The 20,352-nt window shown below is 48.5% G+C and overlaps 1 protein-coding gene across 1 annotated transcript in view; it reads right to left on the reverse strand.

The window, feature by feature from the left end:
- Nucleotides 1-20,352, reverse strand: part of LOC131278826 (anthrax toxin receptor-like) — a 56,253-nt gene that overhangs the window by 15,866 nt on the left and 20,035 nt on the right. Inside the window, exons 2-5 of the mRNA XM_058299297.2 lie at nt 10,271-10,342; nt 9,509-9,580; nt 8,258-8,339; nt 8,118-8,151 (exon numbers count right to left, since the gene is read on the reverse strand). Coding sequence (XP_058155280.1) covers nt 8,118-8,151; nt 8,258-8,339; nt 9,509-9,580; nt 10,271-10,342 — 260 coding nt within the window. The remainder of the gene's footprint in view (nt 1-8,117; nt 8,152-8,257; nt 8,340-9,508; nt 9,581-10,270; nt 10,343-20,352) is intronic.

The following is a 20,352-nucleotide window of genomic DNA, read 5'->3' on the forward strand; positions in this document are numbered from 1 at the left end:
GCAGGGCCGGTCCTAGAGTTTATTGGTGAGTGAAGCTATGGCCTACAGCCTGCTTAATGCTTTCCTTGGGCTCCCCATTTTAAACAGGTTTGCCTACGAGCCCCCACTGGATGTAATCCCTGGAGGGAAGAGACTGGGGCTCTGTCACTGCCGTGCACCCAGGCTTGTGCCACCTGACCCCAGCCAGGATGGCTGTGTCATAGGGCAGTGGCTTAAATCATGGCCCTGCCAAGATGGAGGTTCCCAGCAGAGCACTGGGCCCTGTGAAACTTCTTTTTCAAGCCCTTTTAGCAGCCAGAGTCTTTGTCCTCAGGCCTGCCTGCCTTTGCCTTCTCCTGCCCTGTCCCCTAGGAGGTGCATGGCAGTGGCGGAGCAGGGGGCTTGCCCCTCCCAGTGCATCCACAACTTTGTCAAGGGCATTCCTATCTGGCCACACCCAGTTACCTGGGGCATGAAGTGGAAAGGCAGTGGGCTGAGCCAAGATGGGCTGAGCCAAGACGGATGCTGTTCCCTTCCCTGGGGACCACAGGCCAGGATGCCCCTGATCTAACCTTTACCGGTGTTTTACCTTTCTACTTCTTGCTAATGAATTTCTCTTTACGGGTTTGTGTTAGAATGCTTTGGAATGTTTTAAAAACAGTAAAAATGGAAAGTGCCTTTGTCTAGCCAGGAAGCTATTGCCCCAGGGCCCCAAAGCCTGTTAGCTAGAGCAATTGATCATCAATCACGTAATGGCCTTTTGATGGCTGGTTTAACTGGGAAACTATCAGACAGTAAAGTCATAGAACTAGGACAGCCTTGAGCTTCTGAAAGGAGAGGAGGAGGAAGCTCTCTTGGGCTTAGAGGGCATCTGATCTATTTGATCTGTCTTCCAAGTCCAGGTGGCCCCGGGAATGTCCGGCATCAGAGCTCCTGATTCCCCGGGTGGTGGGAAGTAACTCTGCATGTCCCCCAAGACTTTTGAAGGCGTGGGCATGTCGAGTGCAGTGGGTCTTGGGCCCTGGAAAGTCGGGGTGCTGAGAACCAGAGCAGGAAACTGAAGGGCCCCCATTCCTTGGGCCCGTCCATTCAGAGAGCAGTCAAATATCCCCTGAGACAGATATCTCAGGTGCTTTGATTTGGGGCTGCTGTTCAGTCTCCCACCAACTCGGCTTGGGTGCATTGATTTGATATCTGGAATAAAATATCACCCAGGACCTAGGTCGCCCACAAGGATGCTTGTAGGCCAGGCAGGCTCTGAAAATTGAAATTCTCGAGACACTGAGACAGAGCTTCAGCTCCAAATTATGTGGAGTGGTGAACATTTTAGTCAGACTAGGACTCTGGGATGCAGGAACCGTCGACTAAAAGGTGCTTCTTCATTCTTCCTAGAATAATGGGTGCAGCTGCTAGCATACCAGCAGACTCCCCAATGGGGGGTATTCTCGAGAACTGGGCAACCCTACCAACTGAAGGGTGGAAGGAAAAACTGATCTTCTTTTGCTACACTGCGTGGCCACAGTATAGCCTGGAAGGTGGCCAGAATTGGCCTGTAAATGGTGCCCTATATTATGACCATATTTTGCAGACAGACCTCCTGTGTGAGAAGGAAAGAAAGCAGTCAGAGGTTTCATATGTTCAGCTTTTTATGGCTCTATATCAGGACACAAGGTTAAGTGGATCTTGTAAGTTATGTTATGCTCAGAAAGTGAAACCACTCCCTGAAAAGGAGGTGATTATCTTAGATGATCCCCTCCTCAGTTTCCCCCTCCAGCCCCTGCTTCCATGCCTCATGTGCCTATAGCTACCCCAGTGGGAGTCACTAGAAGTGGAGCATCTTTCCACCTTAATAGGGGATGCAAAAACGGCCTCTACACAATAAGGGAAGCAGGAACAATTAGAGTCCATACTCCCTTCTCTATGACAGAGTTAACTCAGTGTAAGGAACAGTTGGGGTGATTTTCAGAAGACCCAGATAAGTTTACCAAGGAATTCCAGAAGTTAACCCTAAATTTTGAGCTGGCGTGAGGAGACACACATGTCATCCTAGTCTTGTGCTGCATCCCTGCAAAAAACTGCTGAATTTGGGAAGCAGCCCAGGGGCATGCCGATGGGAAGGCTGCCCAGCAGCCCCAGCAATAAGCTATAGGGGTTGTGGCAGTTCCAGAGGCTGATCCTACCTGGAACTACCAAAGAGGGCAAGCAGACATAAGAAAGAGACCATGCAATAGCATGCCTACTAGAGGGAATGAAAAAGTACATTGTTAAGTCTGTTAATTATAATAAGCTGCAGGAAATAACCCAGATGGAAAAGGAAAATTCTGCCCTGATTCAAGGGAGACTACTAGAAGCTAGGAGAAAGTATACCCAAGTTAATCCAGACTCACTGGAGGGACAGGTTGTATTGGAAACCTATTTTATCGGCTAGGCAACTCCAGATATGAAAAGGAAACTCCAAAAGCTAGCTCTAGGTCCTGGGACCTAAATGAATTCTCTTTTAAAAGTAGCGTTTTCCATCTTTGACAACTGTGACCAGACTTTTGAGGAATTGAGGGCAAAGAGGGACAGGCAGGAGGCTCAGCTACTTGCAGTTGCCATAAAGAGCAGCCGACCATCCCAGGGTCACCCCAGCTCAGGCTCCAGACTGTCGAGATCCTGCTTCAACTGTGGAAGACACTGGAAGAAAAGCTGCCCTGAACTACGTAAGGAGCCCCCAGTCCCTGCCCCAGTCTGGGAAAACAGGCATTGGGCTCAGGAGAGCACCGAATCCTGAAGGGGAGGTGGCGCCCAGCCCGGGGCCTAGTGGCACCAGCCCCCCTCCCCACATGGAGGACTGAGGGGGCCCAGGGCAAAGAGCAGCTCCTTGGATGACTCCATGGAACGTCGAACTAGAGGAGCCCCAGGTGACCTTCTACATGGCAGGAAAAGAAATTAATTTTTTAACTTGATACAGGAGCCACCTATTCAGTTCTGACCTGTCACTCCAAACCTCCCTCCCCCAGAACCTATGCGGTAGCGGGTGTTGACAGTAAAACTAAAATGAGATCTTTCACTGAGCCTCTTCTCTGCCACATAGGAAACCTAATCATAAGCCATCAATTTTTAATTGTCCCTAAATGTCCCAACCCCTTACCGGGGCAGGATTTGCTTTGTACCCTGGGACCCTGCATTCAACTAGGAGGGATCAATAGAACCTCTAAGGTGCCTACAGCCCAGGGCTCAAAGGAAGAATGTGGAACTGTGTTTAGCCAGGGTTCCCTCATCAAAATCAGGTGTCTCATCAGCAGTTATTCCCCAGGCAATCAAGAGTAAATTCTATTGTCTGGGAAACTGGGATACCCAGAAGGGTTCTTCCAGTTCCCCTAGTTTCCATTTCTTATGATACTAACCAGCCATACCCTCATAGAAAGCAGTACCCCCTCAAGGAGGAGGCTGTTAAAGGCCTACAGCCCACGGTTAAATTGTTCTTGGAGAATGGCCTAGTAATTCCCTGCCAATCTCCCAGCAACATGCCGATTCTTCCTGTGAAAAAGCCGAACAGTCAATAGCTTTGTAATACCCATTCATCCAGTTGTACCCAACCATTACACTCTACTAAATCAGGTCCCGGAAACTGCGACTGGTGTACAGTAGCCCAGCCGCTGTACAGTGCTATTTAAACCAAGATAGACAAGACTAGTCTTGGTTTATCTAGACTTGAAAGATGCCTTTTTCTGCATTCCTCTCCCCCTGGACTCCCAATTCCTTTCTGCCTTTGAATGGCAGGAGTCCAACTCTAGGCCCCCAGGCCAGCTTACATGGCCTGTGTTGCCTCAAGGGTTCCAAGACAGCCCCCATATTTTTGAGAATGCTTAGCTCAGGACCTAGCTGATCTCCACTGGCAGCAGTGTCCTTTTACAATACGTGGATGACCTATTGCTTTGCAGTCCAATGAAGGAAGTTTCTGATGTCAACACCTTTTCAGTCCTCCATTTCCTAGCTGATAGAGGCTATAGGAGGTCAGCATCCAAGGCACACATCTCTCAGCAGAAAGTCTCCTATTTAGATTCCTCCTTGCCCCAGGGGAAAGGTCTCTCTCCCCAGAAAGAGTTCAAGCCATCACTAGTACTCCCCCACCTCAAGCAAAGAAGCAGCTGAGGACTTTCCTAGAACGGCTGGCTACTGTAGCCTGGGGACACCTAAGTTTGGGGAGATAGCCCAGCCACTCACAGTGCTATTACAGAGGCTGATAACCAACCCTGAGAGTGGGGAACAAGCCAGGAAGCTGCCTTCCATGTCCTAAAAAGAGCCTAAGGCCCTCCAGCCCTAGAATTCCTAACCTAAGGAAGCCTTTCTTTCTATACATAACTGAGAAGGGGATGGGTCTAGGAGTGTTAAGTCCAGAAACTGGGTGAAATTTCTCCACCAGTAGTTTATTTCTCCAAACTGCTGGACAGTACAGCACAGGGATGGCCACCTTGTCTAAGAGCAATGGGGGCAACAGCCCTTTTAATTGAGAAAGCCACCAAACTAACTTAGGGACAACCTCTCACAGTCTTCACCCCACACCAGGTGAAGGACATGTTTGAGACCCGGAGCCACAAGTGGCTCACAGGTAATTGGTTAATTAAATACCAGGCTCGATTACTAGAGACCCCTAAGGTGCAGATAAGAACAGATCAGACTATCAACCCAGCCACCCTACTACCAGTAGACGGCCAAAGTCAGATCCTGAGGGGCCCCTTCTCCACTCCTGCCTTGAAACTCTTAACCAAAACTACGCAAGCAGGCCAGATTTAAAAGATGCGCCTCTTGTGAACTCAGACATTGAATGGTTCACAGATGGAAGCAGTTTTATCAAAGAAGGAATTAAAAGGGCAGGCTATGCCGCGGTTTCTCAATTTGAAACCATAGAAGCCAAATCTCTCCCCCCTGGAACTTTAGCCCAGAAAGTAGAGTTGATTGCCCTTACCCAAAGTTTAAAGCTAGTAGCTGGGAAACAGGCTAATATTTACAGACTCTAAGTATGCTTTCGTTGTCTTTTGTGTTCACTCTACTGTATGGTGAGAACGAAGCTGCTTACTAACAGTGGATCACCTATTAAGCACAGGCAAGAAATCCTAGACTTATTGGAAGCCATAGTGTTACCTCAAGAAATAACAGTAATGCACTGTCCAGGGCAGCTAGCCTGGGCTTCACCCTGGAGGCTGATGGGTGGCTTGGTAAGGATACTCAAGTCTACCTGCCAGGAGCAGTGCAGTGGAAAGTCCTTCATGGACTTCACCAAGCCACTCGTCTGGGGAGGGAAGCCCTAACCAGCTTAGCCAAACAGGTTTTCGAAGGACAGGGCCTGGTGAAGACAGTCAAAGAAGTTACCGGGAGTTGCTCCCTGTGTGCAGTTAATAACTCAGACAATGGGAGGCTTCACCATCCTCCCCCCTTAAACCTCCCTGTCCAGGTGCAGGGATCATACCCTGGAGAGGACTGGCAGATAGACTTCTCCCACATGCCATCTTGCAGGGCTTAAGTACCTCTTAGTAGTGGTAGATATTTTTACTGGGTGGGTGGAAGCTTTTCCCACTAGAAGAGAAACAGCAAATGAGGTGCCTAAAGCTCTCATAAGGAAATAGTTCCAGGTTTGGACTTCCTAAGTCCCTCCAAAGTGATAATGGGCTTTACTAGTAAACTAACCCAAAGCCTATCAGCTGCCCTCAGAATTAAATATCATCTCCGTGGTTCCTGGAGGCCCCAATACTCAGGGAAGGCAGAGAGAGTTAACTGCACCTTAAAACAGATTCTAGCTAAACTCTGCCAGGAAACGGCATCCCCTTGGGTCACCAGTCTGCCCATGGCCTTACTAAGGCTATGTTTAGCTCCCAAAGACCCACTTCAGCTGAGCCCCTCTGAGATGGTCTATGGACAGCCTTTCCTTACCCAGGACCTGGTACTAGATCCAGAAATTCAAGAGCTCACAAACTATTTTATCAACCTAGGGAAAAATCAAGTCATCCAGGAGCTTGGAAACAAAATTCTTCCTACCCATGAATTATCTTTACCCAAAGTAAACCTGGAGACCAGGTTCTGATCAAAATCTGGCAAGAAAACAGGCCTCACTCTCAATTAAAGCCTAACTGGAGAGGACCTTAGCTTGTGGTTTTAATCACTCCCACCACTGTTAAAATTAAAGGCATTGCCAGCTGGGTACACTTATCCCGAGTGAAGCCAGCTGTCCAAAGACGTACTGACTCACCAGAAGCACCTGACGGGTCATACGAGTGCCAGCCATTGGATGGCCTAAAATACCTCTTCAAGAGACAAAGCTAAGTATCATCTGGGTCTCTAACCCATCACCTTAAGAAAACCCTTGTCTGTTTTCATTTGAAAAAGGCAATGTCTCTTCTCATCTCCCTCTTGGCTACTTTAGGCATAACCACCTCCATTGAAAACTGGGATTGGCAATCTATACCAAATCCCATTATCTGTTTTAGCTACTCCCTAGAGCTACCTAACATCATAAATGAAACCAGCTGTGCCTTAGAAGCTCCAAAACAGCAAGCAGACTCTTGCTGCTGTGGTGATGCAAAATCGCAGGGCACTTGACATGCTAACTACAGCACGGGAAGAGTATGTCCTTTCCTTAAGGAAGAATGTTGTCTCTATGTAAATTACTCTAAAACAGTCCTAAACAGTATTCAAAAGCTGCAAAATAAAACCCACCACTGTCAGAGAAACGCAGCCTTTACAGACACCTGGCCTTTTCTACTTCTGTGGTCCAGTGTTCTCTCAGTAGGACCATATATTCTAAAAATTCTAATTAAGTTTATTTCTTCCAGAATCAACATCTTGTTAGCCATATGAGGATTTCATCCAGCTTCATACAGGATGCCAGATCCATCTTCCTCCAACTGAGATAGAAGAGCAAGGGAGTTTTACACTTGTCAGGTAGGGCGTACTGCCCCTAACCAGTAGAATGTAGCTACAGAAAAATGATCATCTCCCTTCAGCACCCCTTTAAGATTGACAGTGTAAACTCACTGAGGGGGGAATGAAGCAGGCTCGTAGGATAGGGAATCAATAGATGGGTCTGGAACCTGGCAAGAAGCCCACGTGGACATCAGTAACCCCCAAGATGGCTGCTGGAGGACACTCCCCAAGATTCTGCCTTTCAGAACAAAGACTTCTTCTGGAAGCCAGGAGAAGCCCTGGATATTCCCCAAGGACTTTGTCATTGGGTGCTCACGGGGGAATTGATGGGCGAGGTAATCAGTCAAAAGAGCAAATAGCTGGGACCCCTCCCCTGCCATTAGCAAAGGGGCAGAATAATTAATAGTTCAAAAAGCCAGGCGTGGGGCCTGAACGCACGTTCTCACTCTCTACTCTCCTCTTGCCCCTGGACCCGTTCCTGCCCTCTGGGCACTGATCTCACCATTTTTCCTCTGCCATGTGGCCACGCAAGTAAACCTGGGCATTTATAATCTATAATGGGGAAGTGTAGCTTGTAAATTAGCTCTCTTTATCACTTTTCAGCCCCTTCCTCTCTACCTGGAACCCCTAATCTGTTATTTTTCTCCCACTTCTTGTTCCTCCCTACCTGAATAAAGTACTAGCCTAACTCCCCTGACATGTTCTTGAAATTTGTTTCTGCAGCATAGTCAAAGAACCTAAATAAAATCCGGTAACACCTGGAAGGACGTCAGTCCTGGTCTGAGGACAGCACCCAGCACCATCAGGGAGGGAGGCACAGGGTGGAAGGAAGAAGAGCCGAAAGCCACAGTGCAGCTCAGAGGCCGCAGTGGGCAGCAAAGGGCGGCAATCGAGAAGACGTTCTGTAAACCAAACCCTACGTCTGTGCGGGAACATTGGCTGCTTCCTTTTCTTTTCCCAACTGCAGGTCAGAGAGAGAAGTGGCCTCACCTGGACGCACCTGCAGCCTCTCAAGACCAAAGGTGCAGGCAGGCACCTTAGTTCTCATAAAGGCGAGATGGGTATTATCTTAGCCTCCTTGTCCAGAGGAGGAATCTGTAACTTGGAGACTGTGAGGAACTTCCTCCAGCTCAGAGCTAGAACGTGGGGGAGGGATCGGGACCCGGAATGCGCTGATGCCCAAGCCTGGCCTTCCCCTTGACCCCTGAAACCACGGAGGGCAGGAGGGGGCTTACCTCCAGCAGTGGCTTTTGCAATTTGGTTATTTGCCTGCAATAAATGAAGGAACATTGGGAGAGAGGCATTAGATGATCCAAGGAATAGTCCGAAAACTTAATCAATCTGGAAAACTTCTCTGAGCTCTAGCAGTCTGTACCATTTCAAATCCTTTATCCATGTACGTAGCTCCTACAGGTACTACAGCTTTAAGTTCCTTAAGACCTTCCTGGATTTTTTTCCTGAAACAAAACACAGAAAAGGCAGTGGAGGTGGGCGTGGCCTCCCACAGTCGCTCTGCGTGGACGTGCAAGGACACGGTGCATCTCACGCAGACAGGGCCCCACTGTCCCCATGGGCTCAGCCTGGCTTGCTCGGAGCTTGTCCCTGGCCCACGGCCCCCAGTCCCAGGGGGTCTTGCCTTTGACCGTCCCTGCACGTGCAGCTGCAAGTCAGCCTCATGAGGGACTGGTGTTTTCACGAACTCCTGTGGGACCCCGGCAGGCGGCCCATGGGAGGTTTAGTTTGGGAAAGCTCGTCCTGCTTCTCGGCCGCCCTCCCCCTCCCATTCCGCAACCCCCTGGGGGGCTCAGCCCCACGAGCTGCTTGTGTAGGCGCTAGAGGAAGTAGCCAACAGGCCAGAGGGGGTTCCTGGGCTGCTAGGGGAGAGAGGCCGAAAGCTGCAAGGAGCGTGGGCAGGGGGGGCAGTGGGGGCGGCCTCACAGGCCCACCCAGTCTAGGAGGTGGGGCTGGGACCCCTGGAGGCTGGTGTGCAGGCTCCGCCTCTCTGGGCAAGCCCCTCCTCCTGCAGGTGCCTCTTCCCCCTCCCCCTCCCCATCTCACTGTCCTGACAGCCTAGCGGGGGCCGCTCAGCCCCTGTGCTCTGGCCTCTGTCCCCACAGCAGATCCTCCAGGACCCTGCACCTGCCGCCCGTGGCCACACGTTCCCCACACCCCCCAAGGGGGTCAGGCTCCCTCTGCTCCCAGGCCCAGGGACCCTTCAGGCCCCACCCCATCCCTCTGCCCCACCCCTCCTCAGTCCTGTGGGAGCATCAGTCCAGGCTGCCCCAGCTCTGCTGCAGGCCACGCGCCCCCAGGGCTGCTGCTTGAGGACTCGGGGCTCCCTGGACGTGTCCCCCCTGTACGCTCACATCTCCTGCACTCCCCAGCCCCCCATTCCTGTTATACACACACAACCCCTCTCCCCAGAGAGGCAGTGCCAGCCTCCCAGCACGGATCTCTGCACGCCACCCCCAGGCCCACATGACCCCCAGTCTTTTGGCTCCCCACTCAGCCCAGCTGGGGCTCCAGGCACTGGCATCCCCAAGGGCCCTGAGCCCTGCAGCCCACCAGGTGCTCCGCCAGCCCCACTCTTCCTGCCTCTGCCTGGAGAAGGCAAGGTGCCACTTACCTGTCTGCTGTGAGCGGCAAGAGGGTAGTGCCGTGATCGGAGTACAAGATGAAGGATATCCTCAGCTTTGGGCTGCGAGGAAGTGCCCACTTGTGAGAGGTGGCTCACAGCTGGAAGCTGCACACCCAGGCAGCCAGGCCAGGCCCCCAGCCAGCCGCCCCCTCCCCACTGCGTCTCACGTCTGGGCCCACTCCCCACCAGGCAGTGCCCACAGCTTCATTCAGTGAAGGACTTGGAGGCTTCACGCAAGAGCAGGTGCCAGGATGGCATTCTGCCCACCCCTAGTGCCCAACACCCCAGAAGATGCATGTGCACAACTGCACACACCTGTGCACACCTGCACACACCTGCACACACCTGCACACACTTGAAAGTGACATCAAGACCTGCACTCACGTCCCTAAGGCGTCTCCCTTCTACTGTGATATTCTTGCAGCTCTGTCCCTCCTTCCCCTCCCCCATCTCCCCTCCTCCCTCCTCCACCAATTAGCCCCTCTGGGGAGCTGGTCACCACCTCCCTGTCCTGGCCGTGGATGGACTTTACTGAGCTCCCCCCCTTGGCACCACCCCTCGGCCACCACAGGGGACATCCACTGGCATCTGCATCTGTCCATCTGTCCTCTGCTCTGGTTCAGAGCCCTGGGCTTGCGGCTCCCACCCGAGGGATGTGCAGGCCCCTGGAGGCTCCAAGGGATGTGTGCTCTGCCTGGCCGGGGCCGAGCTCCCACAGCCCAAGGGGCCCACAGCTCGGAGAAGCCGTACTTCTGGAACTTTTTCACTAAATCTTCCACCCAGTAGTAAATGTCCAGCCAGTTGTTGTTCACACTGCCTGACCTGAAAACAAAAAGGCAAGGTCAGGGGACGAGGTGCACTGGTTGGGCAAGCAGAGTGTCTATGTGTCCCCCAATTCCAGCAGCTTCTCTAACAATCTCTTCCCTCCCTGGCACAGCCTTATAGAGCAGCGGCCCTCAGGCACCAAGGCACATCTGGTGAGCAGGGCAGGGGGGTGACCCCTGGTCCATTTGTCCAGGTCACCAGAGCTTCTTGGACCTGGGCCTTCCCCAAGTCAGTCCCAGGCCAAAGGAGGGGTGGACCCTAGGTGGGGCCGAGAGGGCCCAGAATGGGGGTGATGGATTGGCTGGCAAAGCCCCAGTGGATTCTGAAGGTCCTCCTCTCCTGGGTCCACCCCTCCTTGGCAATGGCCATTCCCAGTGTCTGCTCCTCTCTCGTTGAGGGGGGGAGGGGGCTTTTTTGCATCAGTCCCATCCAAAGTCCCTTGGAGGACACAGCCCAGCTCAGCAGGTCACGGCACGGCTGATGCGGACGTGCTGCCCTGGACACTCGCATTCTTGGGTTTCAGACTCTCCCCGACCTCCCCCTTACAGAAGACATTCACTCTGGAACCCTTGTTGCAGAAGGGAGGCGGGCAGATTGGACCTTCTTCTCTCCCTTCTTTCTTAGCCACCTGCATAGTGCAGGCACTCCTGGCACGGAAGTTCTCCAGCTGTCAATGCCAGGGTGTGAGCAGGAGGAGACCCAGACAACTGCCTTGCTGCCTCATCAGGTGCTGCCCAGCAGGGAAAGCCACAGGCCACTCCTGCCCACACTTTCAGACTCTTTCTCCCACTGAGCAAATGGAGAAGCTTCTCCAGGTTATATTCACTGCCTGGAAGGAGAGTGAGAAGGTTGAAGGAAGTTTCTGGCCAGGTAGGAAGCTGCTCACATCTGTGTATCTATCCAGGGTTCAAGGTCTTTGCAAGCCCACAGATCTGTCGACCTGCATAGTGCCATGGAGATGGGGTGGTCCCAGGCTCCCTGTTCCCTTCTGGGCTCTCTCTCTGGATCTGTGACTGCTCAGGTCTCTCCTAAGCCACGCATCAGAGGGCCCAACCATCTGGAGGCCCTTCCTCTCTCCTCCAGCAAACACCGTACCCACGAACTCGTGCACCCTTCCGTGGTTTGGAGCTATGTGTTCCATAAAAATATTCCGTGGGTTATGGCAGTATATATAATGTCCAGCATCTGTCCCTGAGATATCATTTAGGATAACTCCAAGTCCCAAAAACACCCCCACATCTCATCTCCTCTTCCCTCTCCCTGCCCTCAGTAAATACCATGGCCACTTTCTTCAGATCAATGCTACAGTTTCTTCTATTACTAGTCACAGTAATTCTATAGTAGAATACCAGTAAGTTCACTCTAATCCATATTTTATTCCCCCATCCTGTGGGCTCTGGGATGGTGATGTTCACTCCACCTCTATATCAAGGGGGGCATAGATCCCACAGGGTTGATGGATGTGATTCTCCTGCTTGGAGTTGTAGGCACTCTCAGTTCCCTGGTGTGGTGGTTGACCATCTTCCCCTCCCTGTTAGCTGACCTGTGCAAGTCCAACAAACCAGAGGGTAGGAGCTGCAACTCTGCTGAGGCTCAGGGCCTAGCTGGCACATGGCCAGTCCAGAGATTGAAATCTCCTTAAACTAAATCTGTTCCTCTGGGTTTGAACCCTTGCAAACAGTGCCTTTTGATGAGGTGGCTTCAGATAGGATGTGGTCCAGGATGGGTCCTAATCCTATTACTGAAGACTTTATAGGTAAGGGCACAGAGAAAAAGCCACAAAGGGAGCAGCTGGAAGGTGGAAGTCAACAGAGCCTAGAAGAGAAGCAGGAGACAGGAGAGGCTGCCATGTGCATTGCATCATGACAGAGGAGCTCAGGATCTAAGATATAAGCAGCCAGTCCCAAAACACCAGTCTTTGGGAAGAAAGCATCATCTTGACTTGGACTTCTCTCAGCCCCAAAATCATTAGCCAATAAACATTCATTGTTTAAGCCAACCATTGTATGGTATTTGATTTGGCAATGAGGAAACTAAAACAATTCTCAGTGTCCTGTTCATATGCGTTGCCATACACCCAAGAGCAACTGTCTCCTCCCCACCCTCTTTACTGCCTCCTCTAGGCTGTATCTAAAACTGCCAGCAGTCAATGAGGAAACTAAGGACATATTATTCTAATTCTATCAGGACTGTCACTAATGGGGTGCTTATGTCCCAGGCACTTTACATGCACGATTTCCAATTCCAAACCAACCCCAGGATCCAAGCAATACTCTCATTTTGCAGATGAGAAAGGTGTGGCTCAGGCAGGTCAGTTCATTTGCTATACTTCCTGGTGCTAGCATGGATAAGAACCCATCTCCAGTCACAAAGCACCTGTCCTGCCCATTGCAGGAGGCACAAACACTCTGGATCTTACCCCAGTACTGAGAAATAGCAAAGCACTAGTTTCTGAAAACCCACCCACAATATAGATTTTACCCTTGGCAACCCCTAGTACAATGTGTAAGACCATTCCTTTTCCTAGCTAATGTTAACACTGTTCACTTTCCTTCTCTTTATTCCTCTTCCCTTTTTGCCCTGTGTGAAAAGTACCTCCTAAAGAAGAATAATTACAAAAAGTATATGAGAAGCAATAGTCTTCAACTCACCACACCTTGTCTAGTTTCCAGTCTGAGATGATTTGGAAGGAGTGTCTAGACTCTAGAACAGTGAAGGAAGCAAGTACTCATTGCCCATAGAATGTATCACAGGAAACCCAAAGTCGTGAGAAAATCCAGCATGGAATACAAAAATTATGAAGGGCTTCTGGCACACAGAACCACAATCATATTTTAATGCCACACTCTTAGATGTCAATGGATAGACAAAGATCACTAGACACTTGAGGAACACCTCAGCTCTTGGTTGAGAATGCATTTCCCGCCCCCCCCCCCATGTCTTCCTGGTTTTCCCCTCATATCCTCCTCTAGTACACTGTTTATTTTTCTCATGTATTTAGTATATATATATTTCTATTTTCTCCCAATAAAATTAAAGCTCGATGAGGACAGGGACTTTTTCTGGTTTTGACACTGCCTTCTCCTTGCTACCTAAATCAGTTGTTGACTGATGAGATGTTATACTGAATTATATTGAAAGAGATGTTCAGCAATAATTTGTGAGTCAGGGAATTAACAAATGAACTGACTTGTGTAATCCATGGGCAAAAGGTCCCAGAGCACTTTGGATGTGCCTGACCTGGGTCCAGGTCCAATTTCCAGCAGGGGCACTCTAAACCCCACACCCTGCCTCCTGGTGGCATGTGGGAGGAGGACTGCCACATGGCTGGTTCAGGGCACCCTCCCATTTCCCAAAGTCTGTGTCTCCGCCTCCCTGGCAGTTTGCTCCATATTCACCCTCCAATATTGCATCAGTCACCATGCTAGGTAAACTACCTACAAACCACCTTCATCATTGGCACAATCTGGCAAGGCAGGTATTTACTGATGGGGACTCTGTGATGCAAAGAGATGAAGCAACTTGCTGAATGCCATGGGGCCAGTCAGCCAGGTCTCTCTATCTCCAGTACTGGCGCTGCCTTCTAAGTGGTCATAATCCCTCTTTCCTGGAGTAGTGGATAGCACCCCTGGCCACATGTTCATCCAGGCAGCCACAAAATGGAGGATGCCATTGCCCTCCAAGCACTTCTTCATCCAGTTGGCATCCCATCTTTCATGTCCACTGGGATGAGCACAGGGCCCATGGGCTAAGGAGTCTACCGTGGTCTGCATAAGCCTCCTCTGACCCTCTTTGGCTACAAACAAGCTTGGGGCTTGTGATATCCCTATGCAAGGGCTGTTCTTGGCCAACCTCAGCATGCCCTCCATTTGCAGAATTCAGTAGCAGTCTGTCCTGGTCAGCTGGAATGGCAAATAAGAGGACTAACAATGAGGGGGGGGGCTGTAGAGCAGCCTCAATCCTGAGGCCTGATCTTGGGACACAAGGGACTTGAGTTGCTTCTCCTCTTCCTCTGCCTTCCAAGGGTAGCTAGAGAATCTTATGCTGCCTCTCCCCCTTAAGAAGTCAAGGATGAGTCATTGGGGCAAAAAAGTAGAATAGTTTACTGATTTCTCTCCACCAGTAAAATGAGTAAGCTTGAAAAAGAGAATAGAATTAACTAGATGGTAACCCTGGAACCAGATTGGCCACTTAGAATAACCACAGCTGTTAAAGATAAAGGGAAAGCCTACTCTGAGTTCAGCTTTTATAAATGCAAGTTCCAACCAGTGACCAGCCTCCATTCCTCAGCTGACACACTGCGAGCAGAAATGGTGGTGGCTATAAAAACAAAGCCAGGATTCCAGGAGCAGCTGGCTGTGGCCATAGTGGGCAGAGGAAACCTTATCCTCCACAGCTCGGGTTTGTGCTTGAGGTTGATCTAGGGATCCTTGAGAGACCAGCACATATGCCAGCTTTGGTTTTTGTCACCTTAAAAGAACCAGCCTCTAACCTCTCACCAGCATCTACCAGGTCATAAAGAGCCAGTGCACCTTTTTTCTCCTTCCTTTTCTTTTGGTTGGTTACTTCTCTCTCTCTCCTCTCTCCTCTCTCCTCTCTCTCATTTTCTCTCTCTCTCTGTTTCTTGGTCTGGTGTATCTCCAAGGGACCTGCTAGCCTCATTTTCAGCACTCTCTCTGGTAACGATTCTGGTCTTCCAACAGCATCTACTGAGATGAACAGAGACAGGGCCCCTTTATTTTATGTTGGTTCCTTTCTCTTTTTTGTTTCTTTGTCTTGTGGATTCCTGAATAACAAGCAGATTAGCTTTAGTTTCAGCTCATGCAACAGCAGGTTCCAGTTACCTACTGGTATCTACTGAGAGACTTGGAGAAGGAGTAGATTAATTAGGAGGGGGGCTTGTATTAGTCAGTGGTCTGTAGGAAAACAGAACTGACAGGAGAGACATGTAAATAGAAACAGATTTTATAAAATTCTCCCATGCAACTGTGAGAATGCAGAAGTCCAAATTCTGCAGGGCAGGTTACAAACCAGGGGCTCCAATGAAACTCCTTGATGAGTTCGCAGGAGATGGTGGCTGTCCAAAGTAGAGCTGGGAATTCTCTCTCTGAATACTTAAATCATTTCCCCTTTTAAGACCTTCCACTGTCTGGGGAAGATTGTTACTCATGGCTGACAGCAATCTCCTTTATTGATTGTAGATGTAATCAGCCATCTATGCAATCACATTATTGATAATTAGAGTCCATGAAATGTCATTGTACTACAATTAGCCCAGTGCTTGCTTGACCAAACAACTGGGCATCATTACCTGGCTGAGTTGACACATTAGCCTAACCATCACAGTCCACCACTTGTTAACCTGGCAGCCAAACACATTACCTTAAATCATACTTAAGTCTCTAAATAAAAACAATGACAGACATATATAGTTCCACCAACAATATTCAATTGCCCTGTGTACAACCAGAAACATACTAATTCCCTCCAGAATAAGGTGCAAGTCCTTGGGTAATATTCACTCTTAAACTTGACATCCTTAAATATTATAACAAGAAACTAATATAACTTCTGCCATATGATGAGGGAAAAGGTCAGGAAAGAGAACCTTTTACATATTCATTTTATGTACATATGCAATCATATTCATAACAAAACAAGGAAGAAAGATTCATGACCATTATAGTCCTCATTTCTGTAATTGGCCACATGGTTGAAGTTCATATTTCTCACTACCTTCTTCCACTACCCATTCCATGTTCCCTTCACCCTCAGCAAGCACTTCAACTGGCTGTGGTTCTTTTCCTGATGGGATCACCCAAACTTTTATTCCTAAAGGTTCTGAACTATTTTAGCCCTGCTTGGATTGTGTTGTTGCAGTTTTCCATTGACTTTAATCACAGTGTGTGGTAGTACTAAGAGACCCGCTAAAGGCCCTTCCAGGCAGTCTTCCTTGCCTCCATTATTTAGGTGCAGTCCTGTTTTCCCCTGATAGTCAGGATCAACCAACCCAGCCAGTACAGTAATTCCCGTCTTTGCCTGTTGATTCAGAGGAGCCCAAAGTGGCTAGGTGGCAGTCTCAACTTCCAGTTAAGTGGAAACATTGTTGTGTTCCCTGGTGGAACTGCTCCTCCTTTTGGAACTAAGACCTGTAGACCAGCAAAGATTAAGGTTGCAGGGACAGGAAGCAAAAATTTTCCTAGTGCATCACTAGGATTAATAGTGGGCAGTGCCACTCCCACTGTCACCACTTGATTCCTGGACCTATGAATCCTGGCTGTGGGAGAAACAGCACCATAAAGTGATCAGAGAATAAACAGCCTCCTGGAGAACATTGCCCCAGCCCTGCAAGGTATTGCCACCTAGTTGATGCTGTGATTGAGTCTTCAAAAGGTCATTCCAGAGAAAGAAGAGGCAAGATGGTGGCTGCGTGAGCTTGCCTGGTAGTGTCTCTGCAGGGGGCGGCTGGGCAGCGTTGAAGGCTCTTTGGGACCACGCTGTTTCGGGGATTTTGGCTGGTTGGAAGGTGTCTGGACGTCAATTCGGTGGGAAGGTAACAGAGAGGATACGTCTATAATATATAAACGGAGGTCCCAGCTGGGCGTGGGAAGTTCCCTCCGGGGGTGGGCGGAGACGCGGTAGCGGGCGCTCCTGCAGCTCCGGAGCCGCGGCGGCCAGGGTTTTTGTTTTTTTTTTCCTTTTTCTGGAGGCTTTGCGGTGCTGAGGAATTCGCGGATACTGGGCTGGCTGGTGAGGGATTGTTGGGACAAGACTCCTTTGCAGATCGATTTGGGGAGACAGACGGTGCTTTGTTGTGAAGCGGGGGACGTTTTGGTTGCCGGACAGGGGGGGTTGCGCTTCCGCCAGGAGCCCCATCCCCACAGGTCTGGCTGCCGATCTGCAACGGAATTGGATTTTGGGCAATAAGGGGACACAATTGGGAGACTGTTGTAGGGTGCAGTGAGGGAGGGGGACACATCTGGAAGCTGATTGGGGAATATTTTGCGAAGTTTGGGATTTCAGATCTTAGAGTCTGTTTTCGGAGTTTCCAGCTGAAGCCCACGCCACCCGGTGGGGCTTGGGATCTGGGTCATTGAACTGGCCGTGGTGTAGAGGCGCCCTCAAGTGGCCGTTGCGTGGGAGCACAGGGAGGGAGCTGTCCAAAGACTGAAACCCTGAGGAGTAGGTGAATTTCAGGGATCAGACATTCAATATAGAATTCGCGGATCTGGCTTCCCCCACGGGGCTGGCACCCAGCTACGGGGATCCCTGAAGGCTGTGTTGCACTGCGGGGCTCCTAAGCTTTCTGTGGACCAGATTTGAGGTTGCCAGGTCTGGGTCCCCTGGACTCTGGCGGTCCACACCCCAGACTCACACCTCTTGAGTCTTCAGTGTCTCAGACTTTCCACCCCTGAATCCATCATGCCCTGGGGTCTACCTGGGGTCCATGAGTGCCCTGGACCTTAATGTTTGCGTTTTATCTTTATTGGTTCATATTGTTTTGTTTTTATTTTCACTTTATCTTATTTTTTACTCTTTTTGACGCCCTGATTGCTAATATTGCATTATCCCCTAGTCTTTTCTCCTAGCGTGTCCCCCAAAGTCCTTTTTTTTTATACAGTTATTTAGGGGGTTTTTTTGGTTGTTGTTTTAGATAGTGTTGCAATTGTGACACGTGTATACCTGTATCTCTCTTCCCCCTATCTGTTCCCCACCGTTTGCCTATCCTCTTTTTCTTTCTTCCTTTCTTCTTGTCTTTCTTTTTTTCTTTATTATAATTAGGTTTTTTTTCTTTCTCGGTTTTCTCTTTCCCTCTTGTCCCTCATTTTCCACTTATTTTATTTTAATTCAGGTACACAATAGGTGCTACAGGGAACACCTCACATTTGCTGGGTTTTAACATCCTCCACTGCCTCATTTCTGTGTGAACTGATTTAGGCTACCTACACTATCCCCCTTCCCCTGCATCTTGATATCCACTATCATCTACTGTCTCTCCTATATTCCACCCCCCACCTCCCGTTCTTTGATCCACAAAGTGTCTAACTCTTAATTTCTAATGCCTTTGTTCTGTTTTCTGTCTGTTATCCACTCTTGAAACTATTACCTTTCTTTTCTTTTTCCCTCTCTCATGAAAACAATAGCTTTGTAGTTCATACCATATTCCGCCCATATTCAGTCATCTACTTCATAAAAGGTACTCTACCTACAGCTATAACTCTATACAATCTACATGAATCTAACCTCCATCCTCCCAGATCTCATATTCTTGCTTTGTTAACATACATTACCAATACTACTTTACACTTTTCCCTTGCTTACACAATTGCCTTTCCCCAACACTAATACTTTCCTCTAAAGTGAACTTAACCAACAACAAGTAACTAGAATAAGAAGAAAAAAGTGACAAAGAGAAGATATAACACCTATGCAAAAATAACAACTAATTAACCTCCAAAAGCAGACAAAGAAGCTAAGGAACTGATTAAATTCATCAAAATAAAGAGATGACCAGAAAGCAACAAAAATCTACAAACCAAACCAATAATCAGGAAAACATGACTGAATCCAATCAACAAACCAATAATCACGAAGGGGAGCAAAACTTGGCACAAGCAATGAAAGAACTCAGAACATTTATCACCGACAAATTTGATGCAGTAATGAAAGAGGTTAACAACATGAAGACATCACTTGGAGGGGAAATTGCAGACATACGCAAAAACATAACAAATATGATGGGAATGAACACCACAGTTCAAGAAATCAAAAATACACTTGCAGCAAATATCAGCAGACTAGAAGAGACAGAGCAGAGAATTAGTGATGTGGAAGACAGTACATCAGAAATCAAACAGATAGTAGAAGGGGTCAATAAGAAGATAGAAAAAATCCAATTAGGATTTAGGGACCTGAATGACAATGCAAAATGCTCAAACATACGTATTATAGGCATTCCAGAAGGTGAAGAGAAGGGAAAGGGGTCAGAAGGAGTGTTGCAGGAAATAATGGCTGAAAACTTCCCAAATCTACTGAAAGAGACAGAGGTACATATCCAAGAAGCACAGCGCACTCCACAAGTCATAAACCCCAACAGGCCCACCCCAAGACATATACTTATCAAATTATCCAAGGCTCAAGACAAAGAGAAAATCCTAAAAGCAGCAAGAGAAAAGAAAACCATCACATACAAGGGAAGCTCAATTAGATTAAGTGCTGATTTCTCTTCTGAAACCATGGAGGCAAGAAGACATTGGTATGATATAGTCAAGGTACTAAAGGAAAAAAACTTCCAACCAAGAATACTCTATCCAGCTAAACTAGCATTCAAACATGATGGAGAGTTCAAAATATTCACAGACAAACAGAAACTGAAAGAGTATACCAACAAGAAACCTCCCCTTCAAGAAATTCTAAAGGGAGTTCTGCAGGAAGAAAGGAAAAAACATGAAAGGCAAAGTTGGAGGAGAGTATAAGACCAACAACAACAACAAAAAAGACAAAAAAAATAAACAAACAAAATATGACAAACACAAATCCAATCAAAATATGGCTAACACAAATAATTCCTTGATAGTAATAACACTGAATGTCAATGGATTAAACTCACCTATCAAAAGATTCAGACTGGGACATTGGATAAGGAAATATGACCCATCCATATGCTGTCTACAAGAGACACATCTTAGACCCAGAGACGCATGGAGATTGAAAGTGAATGGCTGGAAAACAATCATACAAGCTAACAATAACCAAAAAAAGGCAGGAGTAGCTACATTAATATCAGACAAAATAGACTTTAAATGTGAAACAATTGTGAGAGACAAAGAAGGATACTACATTTTAGTGAAAGGGAAAATCTGTCAAGAAGATCGAACAATCATAAATATCTATGCCCCTAACAAGGGTGCCTCTAAATACGTCAGGCAAACGCTGGAAAAACTAAGTGAAAGAATAGATGCATCTACAATTATAGTGGGGGATTTTAATACACCACTATCAACTCT

Source organism: Dasypus novemcinctus, chromosome 6 (genome assembly GCF_030445035.2).
Source record: "Dasypus novemcinctus isolate mDasNov1 chromosome 6, mDasNov1.1.hap2, whole genome shotgun sequence".
Lineage (NCBI taxonomy): Eukaryota > Metazoa > Chordata > Mammalia > Cingulata > Dasypodidae > Dasypus > Dasypus novemcinctus.